At 39.3% G+C, this 13,741-nt stretch overlaps 1 protein-coding gene across 4 annotated transcripts in view; it reads right to left on the reverse strand.

Annotated features, from left to right (window-relative positions):
- kiaa1549la (KIAA1549-like a) overlaps positions 1 to 13,741 on the reverse strand; it is a 130,798-nt gene that overhangs the window by 61,580 nt on the left and 55,477 nt on the right. For all 4 annotated transcript variants that reach the window (XM_078168183.1, XM_033635642.2, XM_033635641.2 and 1 more), the window contains exons 5-7: positions 9,605 to 9,827; positions 5,435 to 5,568; positions 4,383 to 4,551 (exon numbers count right to left, since the gene is read on the reverse strand). In XM_078168183.1, coding sequence (XP_078024309.1) covers positions 4,383 to 4,551; positions 5,435 to 5,568; positions 9,605 to 9,827 — 526 coding nt within the window. The remainder of the gene's footprint in view (positions 1 to 4,382; positions 4,552 to 5,434; positions 5,569 to 9,604; positions 9,828 to 13,741) is intronic.

Below are 13,741 nucleotides of genomic sequence, written 5' to 3' on the forward strand. Positions count from 1 at the left end.
TTTATTATAATATATGGGAAATTGTTGTTAATGAACGTATACGCAAAGTAGTTACTGTCAACCTTTTGTAGAAGTTTCTTGATCACCATAGCATAAAGTTTTATGGTTATAAGTCAACTCAAAGCACATGAGTTAGGTTAAAGAAAGATTGAAACCGTTATATTTCCCTGACCTTAAATCAGAACTTATCAGTTACTTTTGTAAACTTGGAGGCAGCAATTGACAACAAACTGCACATCAATTACATCGACATATTATATGTGGATATGGTGACTCTCTTATGGTGACTCTCTTACTGCAAACATGTTTCATATGAGTTCATGACAATGCATGACCCCTCACACATGATAGTCATTTGGGCCACTGTTGCAGCACTACAGTAGCCTAAACCTACTACCGCTACAGTTGAAAACACTTTTTCATGAACTGGTCAATTTTAAGATTTTGGGCTATTTTGCTTCCACAACATGTCTTCTTTCAAACCAGTGGAAGGTAAATGTCCAAAATACAGATTCAGTTGCTTATTTTAGTTCAGATTTCTGTTCTGGAAATGTTTGCAAAAAAGCGCATATTAAATTAGCAATACCTCATTTGCATATTTCAACATGAAATTTCAGAAAACTTCTGACACAAAAACTTCTGACGGTAATTCTTGTTAAATGTTTATCCTGTTCACCTGTCTGTTTCTGTCCTATTTTTTGTCTAGAAATGGATGGAAGTTTACAATGTACATCTTTAAAGGCGAAGGATATATGTCAAATAGTCCAGGCCACAACTATGTCTCATTCTAAATGTATGTGGAAAAGCAAATTAGTAATCATTAATGACAGGGTTCAAATCTGAGGTCTCTTCTGTGCTGGAGGCCATAATATCATCTGACATCCTACTTTACTTATACAATATAAAGTATTCTTGAATTCCCCTCAGGTCAAACATACGCTAAATCATGAATCATTCAATGCCCTGCAGTGGACTCTATGGTTCTCAGCAGTCTGTTTTGCTGAAAGCATCTTACATATGACTATGGAAGTCTGTCTCAGCCCAGCAGCACACTGCTACAGAGAGCAGGCAGGACAACAACTGTTAGGCAGTGACTATAAAATTAGCATAAAGAAGCCTGACTCTTCCTAACGTAAGGCTCTGTGGTAAGAACACAAACAGCAGGAGTGGCCTTCTCATCACCGGGACAACTCCAGCTGAGACACACTAGGCCGGGTTAGGTCATTTTCTGTCCCCTCTTCAGCTCGAAATATCTTTGTTCCTTTGTGTCAACATTGTAATCCTTTACTGCTGGCAGTCCTCCATCCTACCTCCAACCTCTGTCTGGTGAGCCTTTCAAGACCGAAATAAAGCTCTGTATGTAAAAAAAAAAAAAAACAATCTTTCCCGGGATTCAGGCTCAGCTCTGTACACTTGTTCCCTTGCTGCTGCTGAAAAGCTCATACAAAGGCACGGAGCAGGGATGTGGGCACAGTTTCTATCCTTGTTGTGTTTTCAAGTCAACCTTCACAGCCCGAGGGTAACGCCAAAGCTAGTTAGGAAAAAAATATGCCTCTAACACTTCCTTGCCACATTAGACTTTTTTTTTGCTGTTAAAAAAGACACAAATCAGCACGGCCAAGCCTGTTAGTGTGCTCTTTACTTTGGAGATTATAATGCAAAAGAGGAAGAATTTTTTTGTATAACAGTTAGAGAGATGATGCAAATTCTAACAAAGATTTCCACGTCTAAAAGTCACCTTTAAAACTAGAAACAAACACTGGCTTTAATGGGGAGAGCATCATGCAGTGTGTCAGAGTGAGCTAAAATAACACCCATTAGGACAACATAATGTCAAGTCAGTAGAATGTCAACACCAATCCTGTTTTGTGATGTACCTCAGCGCTCTTAAATGTCACTTTGAATGAAACTCCTAAAATGGCAGACATAATGCTGTTTTCGATAGGGTCATGAAAATAAGCTCTGGCATGGTGCATTGACTCAAAAGGATGAGTTGATGTTACTGCAGCATTTAGCATAACATTACAAACTGGATATTTGTGTTTGCAACTGTCAGAGCCACGTGCCCCATCCACAGATAAATTACTCATTTTCATTTTCCACTAACAGCACTCTGTGAATAATTACAAATGCATCATAATTGCCCAGCAGTGCCTCTGAGAAGATGGCTTGGAGGTACATCAAGTGAATGAGTATCAAGCACTCTGACTGAACTTTAATTTGTTGGCCACGCACCATTAATTGTGGGTTAGACAATGCTAGCCATGTCTTAATGTGTCGCCATAGGAGCAAAACAACTCTGTGTTGATGTGATTGCTTAGAAATGAGCAATGAACAAAGGATGTTATGTTCACGAGCAGCGATGCCAACTTATGTAGCTGCTGGCTGCCCAAAGGATCCACACAAAGTGCCAGATGACCTCACTTGCAAATTTCCATAAATATATGTGAGCTTTAATTGTATAGAGAGCACTGTGATCATCAGAACTGTTTGGATTAAACACAGAATTAAATACAACAAAAGTATGTTCACTGGCATGATTCATACTAATCTGCTATTGTATGAATTATTACTTTCAAGGGTCAATTCAACAAAACCGAAACAGAATTATTGCCTCATGTTTTTATGCCTCCACCAACCAGTCAAGTTGCAGTTTACATCCATGTCTGTCTAGACTCTTTAAATATTTGTAGTGAAGACTTTGAAGGAACTTGATAAAAGGTATTAGGCATATTTTTGGGTGAAACATGGATGCTTCACACACATCTTCAACCCAGCATAGAGGAGCTATAGTAATAGTTGCAGTTGTTGTATATAGTTATAGTAAGATCTATATCACAGTTTCAAGATGGGCACTCGAGATTAGTGTCACCAATTCAGTATCTGACCAAATGTCTCCCCTTCTGTTCCCGAGTTATGATGTTGAATAATGGCCAGAAAAGTGTTTTTGCAAAACCTTTTGGATATAAAATGTCATCAGCTTTATCATTTTATCCTATTAGACATTTGTGTGAAATGTTCTCATAATTAGCGTACGACTTCTTTAGTTATGAGTTATGGCCAAAAACATGCTCTGTAAAGTCACAGTGATCTTTGACCACCAAAATCTAATCACTTAATCCTTGAGTCCAAGTGGACATTTGTTCCAAAAATGAAGAAACAGTCTATGGCTGTCACCAGTACATAGGCATAAAATCTAATTTTCTCACACACCAGTAGTGGTATCTAGTCATGCAAATAGTTCTAGTTATATTTATTCAGGTTTTGAGATATCCACTTCTGAGATTAATATCTACCCCTAATATAGTGGAGGAGAGGAGGAGGAGGAGAAGAGAAGCGTGTCTTTCCAGGATTGTTTTCCACATTACCCTAGATAATCCAGAGGATATCTAGAGGGGACTGTCATGTTGGTAGAAAGTCTTTTTAAACAAATCTCAATTCAAAGGGCATTTTATTGGGGTGGACATTTGGAGTAACCCGTGGAGGTTTGTCATAGTGCTATAGAGCACTGTTTTTATGAGTGTTCATGCACACATATGGGCCAAGCAACATGATGCACATTCCTCTTCTTGATTTCATGCTATTCCGATGATCAACAGTTGTTGGCAGAAACATAGAAAGAAACTTAATAATGTGCCAACAAAGGTGTAGAAGAAAAAGACTGTTAGTTATCAAGCGTGGAGATAAAAAATTAAAGGATTCACCATATTTTAAAATAGGTGTGTCAGTTTGTGGATTCCCGTTTTGCAGTCTAAAGTTTGGCATTTTGGCTGTCAAGATCTTGGTATTGAATTAACCATTCTTGAACAAGAGGGTAGAGCTGTGGAGGAGTGAGGGGTGGATCTGACTCATTAGCCGTAGCATCGGCTTGCAGACAGCCTGTCAATCAAAGCAGCCACACCCTTACTTATGAGTAAGTTTAAGCCTTAATGAAATGTAAACAGGTCAGTTATATAAAAATTCAGCCCAGCTACAGTTGTCATGAACTACAAAAATTAGGTTTGGAGACCAAAAGTTGAATATTTGTCTCGCTTTTGGAGCCAGCCTCAAGTGGCCATTCGAAGAACTGCAGTTTATGCACTTCCACTTTGGCTTCATTTTACAGCCCTAGAGGTTGCCACTTGGCATACACCTCATGCATCTTGGTTAAAAACACAGAATGTAAACATTTATTTTGTTTGTTTAAAAGAAAATTTCACAGGCCACTGTTAATAAGAGTTCATCTGTAGACCAGCTAAAGAATGACTGCACAACAGTGATGAAGGCAGCAGATTAATCAGACAGTTGACATGACACTCAAATATACTGATTATTAGTTAGACCTATGTGTCATCACCATGGCTGTCTCTGAGGACCTTAAGGTGTGCTGTGGTGTTACTTACGCTCAGCGATGACCATGGGTGGGTAGAACAGAAAGTATCCCACCAGCTCTGCGGTCAGCTGGTTGAGGAGGCCGCTGGAGATCGTCCCGTTAAGAATTGCATCCTGATTCTTCACCACATACACCAGAGAGACTGACGGAGAGCCTGGATCCTGGGACACGCTCTGGATCTGAGAAACACACCATTTTTGCAATATTGGAATAATTATGCAATTCTTTATTTATAGCTAACACATAAACCGGCAGCACATGTATAATTCAAACATTCATACAGAAATATTTAATGGTATCATACCAAATGTCTCAGATGCCCATAAAGAATGCATAACAGAGCTCCAGACACAGTACGACACTTTGAATGAACAATGTTTTTTTTCTTTCTATAATAAGACCTGTGTGGCGCTCTGAAAACAATGTGACTGAGTCACCATAGCAAAGCAGATGATGATACGAGATACGAGGAATTCCCATCACATTCCTCCATGAGTGTTAATATTTCAGAGGATGAATTATGAATGGACCCTATATCTGCCTCTGCTTGCTGAGACCCAGTTTATGATCATGGTGGCGTGTGCATGTATATCCTGCAGTCATGAGAGTACCTTAACAGTCACAGAGATGAGAAAGAGAGAAAGAAAGAGGAGAGAGGAAGAATAATTGAAAGGGTTTAATCATAAAGCAGCACTACAGAGGAATGATCTTTGATTTTGTTTGTGGAAATAAACCAATATATGCTGCTACAATCACTCCCTCCTTAAAATGTAAATTGCTCCCAAACCTTTTTGACTATTGTGACCTTTTATTGAATAATTACAGAGCTATATTCTGTGTTTTGTGTGTTAATTTGCAGGAAAGCACACACACACTGTGGAAGAGCAACAATGCAGTCATAATCTAGCGGGCATGTTGCAAGTTGCATTGTTGCAAGCGTCCAGAATTTTACCTCCAGCTTCATTACTCACATTAGCCTGATTAGCATGCTGCATGCAAATATGACATATTTGACTGTCTGCACTTTGTACTAAAAATAGCCCCCATGAGCCAATGTGGTACCTCCACAGTGAGCCTGTTGTAGGTCTCCAGCACTTTGTCCTGAGCCTCATCGAAGGCGTTTTCCAGCCTCTGCTCCAACATCTGGACAAAACTGCAGGAGTAGATGTTATCTGTAGGGCCGACGAACCTCAACACTGCAGGGGAAGATAGAAAATTATATTTAACTGATACTGAAATGGCAATTATTTCAGTTTGTAAATAATTAACAGTAATATTAAATAAACAGTACAAAACAAAAAGGGGATAATTAAAACCAAACAATACATTCAGTACATGTTTTATGCTGTTTTAAAGACTACCAAGTTTCAAAATATTAAGGTCCTTAATTTGATAAAAAGTGGTTTTGATGGTTCTTGATATGCCAGACAGCTTACAATTTTTAAATGTGTCTTTTGAAGAATATAAACTGTATTTGTTTAATACTTCCCATACTTCAAAAAAGTAAGTTATGTATGAAAGTACAAGTGAACAATGTAAAGTGTGTATAGAAACTTGATTTAAAGGGTGACTTTGGTATTTTTTAACATGGACCATATTTCCTATGTTTTGCATTAAGTAACGACTGGAGACGGGAATTTTTTGAAAATTAGGCCAGTACTGACAGAGAGCGCTGCTGCCAGAATTTACTCTGTTGGTATTTGGTAAGAGCCGGTTTGGTTATTAGCAAAAAACATTTATTAATTGAAGTGTTATTAATTATCCATCAGTATTGCTAAAGTTAAATAAACTCTGTTGTGCTTTAAAGCGCAGTTATCGTTGATCATTCTGTATGTGTTGCAATAACTGCTGGCTGTGAAGGTCAGTTTTTGGACCCAAGCCTTCAGTGTTCAACTTACTTATGTAAAACAGCTGTTAGATATTAACATTTTTAAATGAACACCCCTTTTTGACACTAGATGCACAGGTTGGCGATTGGCCTCTGATTCTGGGGTAGTGCCCTATCATTTTTTATATTAATTAATAACTTAAATGATATAAATATTTTAATAACATAATGAATGTTGTTGATTTTTGCTAATAACCAAACCCTCTCCTACTAAATTCTAACATCTCCAGCACAACACATTCTTCCAGGCATTCCTCTCTCCGACTCTCACTGATGTGTCCCTCGCTGTCTTCCTGCAACAAGCCACCTCTTGTGAGATTTCAGAGAGAGACTTCTCCTTGAGTGAGACTTGGTTACACACAATAACAAAGACTGGATCAAGTGAAAGGTACAACAAAACAAGCACTTTTAGGGGACGTAAACTGACGGTCCTTAATGTCCTGTGTGTTTATATTGCAGCCACAGCTGCAGCCCTCTCTGTCGATAGTCCTATTTCCTATAGGGAAAATAGGATACAGATTGAAAAATACTAAAGTTTTCCTTTAAGAAGGTATGGCCACAGACAATGACATTTTGCTTTGACAATTCATATGTGGTTTCAAGCCTGTGCTCACATAGTATATCACGATGTTAAAGTTTAAACAGTTCATACAAATGCGTCTGTAAAACCAACAACGATCATCTGATATCAGAGCTACTATCTGAAGAACAAGAGAAATTATTTAGGAACGCTACAACAATCTATTTTATCAAGCTGTATCTGGAATCTGTATCTGGGTCTGTGTTTTAGGTATTAATGAAAGTATTGCTCTAGATAGATGCTTCCTGTGTGAGCGATAAACCTAGGCAGTGAGACAGAGAAAGAGGATTATCTCCACTATCTAAAATGAGAACAACTAAAAGTGTAGTTGTCTGTCAGCGTCACGCAGCTCCTCACCGGGGAGAACAGGGTAAACAATATTGAGTCCATCAGCAGATTACGGAGGATGTTATTAATGTTGTCTCCGTCCTTTTACTGCAGTCGCCCTCCATTCTCTCCCTGCACTCTGTCTTTCTCCGCTCTTTTTAAATAAACTCTAAAGGGACTGGGAGAGGAGAGGTGGAACAATATTCTGACCTAAATTTATACGTCGTGGTGTTTACGAGCGCCGGCTACATCTCAAAGGCTCTACATCCTTCTCTGGTCTCTTAGTCTGCAACACATTGCAGGCACAAACAGTGTTGACCCAGTTGGTAATCTTATGCAAATTGTGCTGTGGATGGTGAATTGGCATTATACTGTGTATTTATGGTTTATGAGCTGAACAAGCCAAAAATTGATTTTTGTTCTTGCCTAAAGTGCCTATTTCATACACAGCTGCTTACTAATACAGGACAGTAATACACACTGCAAGCAATCAAATATGTAATTTGGCCATGTACCATCGTTCAGTTGGTATTACTGCAAATGTTGAGGACACAAGCACAGATATTTGTTGTTTCCCATCAGTGATTAAAGCCACCAGGTTTAGGATATGAAAATGTCCTTGTTGGTTATTTCATAATATTAAATAATAATAATAATAATAATAATAAAATATAATATTATTACATAATATGATTTATATTATATTTTAGTGCCCACATGGATCTAAAATAATATATTATATAATGTAAAACTGCCTTATAGAAACAGAAATGGACTGCACCAATTGATCATCTTCCTCAATGAAATTGTTTTTGTTATGAGAATAATTCAAAGCAATATAGACCCTTATACAGTTAATGATAACGTAGGTGACGAAGGGTGCACATGCAATACGGCAACAGAAGTATGGCGGAGTGCAATAGCCTGTTAAGCTATGCAAGGGCATTAACCATTGATGATTGTCAATGATTCTTAAACAAATTGACTTTGACAGATAGTGACTGACTGACACCCATTTTGAAGGCTCCGGTTCGGCATTTCCCCCGTCGCATTTTTATTTTTTTTCTTAAGCCAGAAGTGACCATATTTGAGATCTGACTGAGACCCCAAGTCACACTGTCTGCAGACAGTGGCTGTCAAAGTGGCCCACCCTTGATTATAATAAAATATTAACAGGTGAGTTATATAAAAATCCCCCCTCCCCCGCACAGTTGTTATGAACAGAGAAATTAGTCATACAAACCAAAAGCGTTTTTTGTACCATTTCTGCTGTAAAATTGTGTATGTTAACATGGGGGTCTCTGGGGATTGACTGGCTTTTGGAGCAAGCCTCAAGTGGCCATTTAAGGAACTACAGTTTTTAGCACTTCCACGTTGGCTTTACTTTTTCAGCCTTGGAGGTTGCTGCTTGGGTCCAACATTCATTGGCCAGATATACAAACATGTTTGGTGGAGAAACATAGTGTTTACACCAGTGTAAAATTATGAGCATACAAGTCAATAGATGCTTATAACAACATTATCTGTGGTCGCTGGCATAGAAAATAAACACAGGTGTGTATGTACTTAAAATTCATTAAAGTAAAATTAAAGGTTTTTATCAGGACATCCACATGTTCTGTTTATGTTTTCAACAGCTGCCATCTATACAAGCACAAAAGGGTGCTTTCCTAGGTCATAGCTAGTCTCATGTCACAATATCAATATAATATCAATATATAACCCAGCCCGAGGAGTAGTTATGTACAAGAAAAAATAAATTTTTAAAAAAAAAGAAAGATAGAAAGAAATCAGTAATCAGTAACACCACCGCAATATCTCCAACATTCCGTCTGCTGAGCTGAAGTGAACTCGAACACTGGACAAACATGAATTAAAAAAAATATATATATATATGATTCTCAGTTTAGAAAAGTAATGGGTTTCCAATCTGCACATGTATCTTTTAAATAGCAATTTGTTAATTGCACTGATTTTCCTACCCTTGTTCCCACAAGACTCCATTTAGATGAGTGTGTGTGTGTGTGTGTGTGTGTGTGTGTGTCCGCACTAAAATGTGTTTTTTTAAGAGGCTTAAGAGGCTGACTAAGTGAATGGACCAATTTGCCTTTGCTCTGCAATCATGGGAGTTTGTATGGGATTTTGGGTATCAGAGAAGAGTAAAGGAGAGCAGACATGTAATCAGAATTTTCTAATTTTGTCTCTGCTCTACTCTTCCCCTGTGTCTCCCTCCCTGTACTCTCGTTGCATTCTCTATCGCTCTGCTCTCCTTCTGCTCTCATTCCCTCCCTCCTCCTCTCTGCATTTCTCTAACCTCTGTTATTCTTTATCCTTTTACTCCCCACCTCCAGAATTAACATCACCAGACCGTGTTTGTAAGATCTTTGTTATGTAAAGGCTGATCTATCGTATCCTATCCTCCATCAGGTTTCATCACCTGTTTTCAGCTGCAGGTGAATGCTTGGAGCGGGCAGCCAGGTTGCCACAGGAACCAGGACTGCCTTAACCAGTGGAGTGTGCTGCCTGATGTCCGACAGCAGCTTGTCAAAACCGTAAATGTGCAGCGCCTCAACCACCAAGGAGGAAATGTAGACGGTTTTGCCGCTGGTCACGTAGTAACCCAGTGTCACGTTGTGGGGGCTGCAGTCATCGTGTTCCACCTGTGAAAGAGAGGAAGAGGGACGAAAAAGAAAACTCAAGTTGTATGTGTTTTTTAAACTGCACTTAGATCTGTTTATCAAGAGAGGCTGCGTACATGTATCTTAAAAACATGGTGATGCTAGTATGTCTAGAGGATTTTTGTTCTTACTTCAAAGCACCTTTACTCTAAAGAAGAACCAGACAGTCGGTATCAGAGGAGAAATCAGTGCTACCAGGTGAAACAAGACTATACGGGAGACGAGGTGTAAAGCATCGTTTTCTAATACATGTTGTACTAGCTACGGGTTTAGAATACAAATGCATCAGACTAGGGATATTTATAATCCCTGGGTATTTTTTTATATATATATATTTTTTTATTAAAAGCCAAATCTGCCTCGAGGGCATATTTTAGCCTGAGCCTTCAACAGTCATAAATCTGACTAACTGTGTCCTGGAAAAACACATACAGACAACAATCGGTGGTGAGTCAAGACTCGTATTTCTGGAACTATACACCGCCCACCTTCCTCTACCCTCCACCTTCATCCACAGTGAGCAGCTGTGGCTGTTGTTACTATGGCTCTTTCCTTTTCCTTCATCCTTCTTTCCCTCTCCTCTCCTGTTCTCTATGAGCATTAGCACATCCCTGTGTTTATTAATGTCTTTATTAACAACTATAATTCATCCTATGTAGCGTCCATAACTGGTGTATAAACTGTCAATGACTCTTGTAACACAGTATGTGAGCATAGTATACTTATATCGTTTTAAACACATGTATAAATATATATATATAATATGAATATTGTATAACTGGTTACTCATAAATCTATTAGAAAAATTGCTTTACTTTAGGTTTTAAGTATTAACTGTACTAACTTGACAAACTGACTTGCATGAGGTAATGTTTTCATAATAATGCAGTAAGGTCTATAGAAGAAGCACATCCATCATTAGCAATGAAAAAAATGTGCTGTAAAAGTAAAATGTCCAGTCACACAATCCTGACAAGTTACCTATAGTTTACTTTTTATAAGCATGTATCAGTGCTAAACAGCATAATTAGCGAGGGTGAAAATCAAAAGTTTCATCACAATACAATATCATATTGATTTGAGCTTAAGTTTGTCCCTTCAGAGACACTGTTATGCCCTCCAGCGCTGTGTGTGGGAACTAGTGTGTTGTCCTGGTCTGATGTTTAAACTGAATGCATGCCTGCCGGCAAGTTCTACCTGGTCTCCTGTGTCCTCATTAATAGTAGTAACCCTAAATAAGCTGTGTTTACAACAGATTTGACTCTATTCAGCCCTGAGGTCTTGGCTGCTTACCATTATCTGCCCAGCACTAGGCCGCTAGCAGTGTTTAGGAAGAAGGTTTGATTGGAATATAAACAGTGACACAAAGGCCACAGGATCTCACATCTTACTACGTGATATGTATTGATGTTTTCACTTTGCACCGATGATGTTAACCAATAAAGCAATATTTCGATTCAGATCAACGTATCGTTACTTATCGACTTTGTTACTACTATACAACAGTACAAGTAGCTAGAGATCTGATTGGGCCTAAAAAATCTGGCCCAACCCTAAATCAACCTGCACAGTTTCGGTCTGAGCCGACCTGAGCCCGACCCACAGCAGCAGTTTTGGGCCCAAGCCCAATTAAAAACCCAAATTTCTACAGTACAAAAGGTATTTTATATAACATATCTTTTTAAATATTAAAACATTTATTACAAGATAAGAGCTGACATGTTTCCACTTCTCTTTCTTCTCTTCCTTATTTCAATAGTCTGTCGTCTCATGCATGACAGGTTTGGCAGAGAGAGACATGTATAGCTGCGTAGATGACATGCCCCTACATACCTTGCCCCTCTAGGACAAAGCAAACCCACCAACGCGACAATTTGATGAACTCTGCTGTAATGCAACTTGTAGTGACTAAATGAGTCCAAACACAGCAATAATCCAAGCACATTTACTTCACTCATTTTTGATGAAGATGTGATATACCTTTTAAGTTACAAGATGTAGGCCCCTACCCTAATCCTAGCCTTAACCACCTCTCTTTTAAATGAACAATTCACAGCTACCTAAAGGCTAACTTAGCTTAGCTTGATGTTTTCTTCAGGGTTTTCGCTTGCGGACCAAGGAGCAAAGAGGGCTGATTGTGGACTGAAAGCGGGCAAGTCATGTGGCTGGTGGGCGGGTCACATAGCTGCTCCAGCCACAGAGTGAGCCACACCGCTTGGTGCATCCTGTGAGCAGAGGCAGTGCATGGCCATACATTGCAGGTGATGATCACCGCTCTTTGCAGCATGGTAAGCACGTCTCTTCCATGGCTGGGAAGGCAGAATCAAAAATTGCAACCAAGTTGCCTCGCAGCCCTTCTCTCTTTCTCTCATTTTCCGTCCCTGACTGTCTCTCATCCTCGGTTCTAGTTCCCTCTCTCAGTCATAGTCCCCACGTCTCTATCTCTCTTTCCCTCTTAATTGAGTCCATTAAAATCCCTGACATTTCTGCATGAGAACTGCTGGTTTCATTTAAAAAAAAACACAAATTGACAAGAACATCACCAGATTCATGCCCAGGGGAATAATGACAAATTACATCCCAGCCCAGCACAAACCTGGCGGATCAGGTCAAGCCCAATCAGGCTCCTGCAGAAAATCAGAGCTCTACTCGTAGTGCATGAATCTGGTTTAGTGAGTTATCTGGATGACTGCTGAGTCATCCCAAGAACAGGCCTTTGTACATGATCCATGTTTGCAGAGGTTTTAGACTTCAATCTGCAAAGTTATTAGGATATAATTTAGTAGTACAAAACACTTTATTCGCCCACAGATAGTTTATAGAGTAGCTGTAAAATTTCAACAGCTTATTAGTTGAGTTCAGCTGCTAGTATATGTGGTTTTATGTGACAATTAATAAACACATCTGTATTACACATTTGCCAAGTGATTGAACATGTGTACAAGTTCTATGTACGTTTGGGTTTGGATTTAAAATAGTCTGTAATAAACTGATACGGGTTTGATGCGTTCTTTTAAGTATAAATATGTCAGTAAGAAGTTTTAAGAGTGTTATGAACCATGTATTGTTTATATACCACTTATAATTGCTACACATGGGGTCAAAATGAAGTGTGACCCATTCTGAATTCACCCTGCACTCTGAAGAAGCTACAGGCTTTATATTTGACCTTGTTTGTTTTGCATACTTGAGCAGCAGTGTTGTATCTAATAAAGCTAACCAGACCTGCCCCTGCCCTCTGCTGTCACTTCTTTCTCCCCAGTAACAACTTAAAGCTGTAAAACCGGCCAATTTTGCAAGCAATTATGGTTGACCACATTGTTCAATGATGCAACACGTTAAATACTGCTGCATGCTAATTTCATGCTGTCTGACAGTCCCTGTCCCCGCTGAAGCCAATATTTGCTCATCAACAATGCCTCAAAACACTGCCTACATATGACGGCTTTGGCCAATTTTACACATGCTGCTGTCTCTCAACAGACTGATCCAGATTTCCAAATAATAGTCTGCGTTATCTGATGGAGAGGATGAGAGCTGAGGTGTGTGTATGTGTGTGTGTGTGTGTGTGTGTGTTAGAGGGGTAGATGAAAGTGGACTGGAGCTTAGAGACACTGAGTCACTCCCAGTGCGGGCTCACAAACAACTGGATAAAAATAGAAAAAAGCAAGCAGATGAAGACAGACAGACAGACAGCAGGATGAAGAGAGGCAGGTGGACAGACAGTGAGGCAGGCAGGCGAGACAGGCAGACCAACAGACAGGCGAGACAGACATGTTGGCAGAAAATCAATCGACTTAAACCGAGGGAGCGATCAGATAGAGGAGATGGAGGAGGGGAGCAATACGAGAAAAGTAAATATTGAGAAATGCACAGGAAGAGGGCGAGAGAGTGAT

This window comes from Epinephelus lanceolatus, chromosome 5, assembly GCF_041903045.1.
Source record: "Epinephelus lanceolatus isolate andai-2023 chromosome 5, ASM4190304v1, whole genome shotgun sequence".
Lineage (NCBI taxonomy): Eukaryota > Metazoa > Chordata > Actinopteri > Perciformes > Serranidae > Epinephelus > Epinephelus lanceolatus.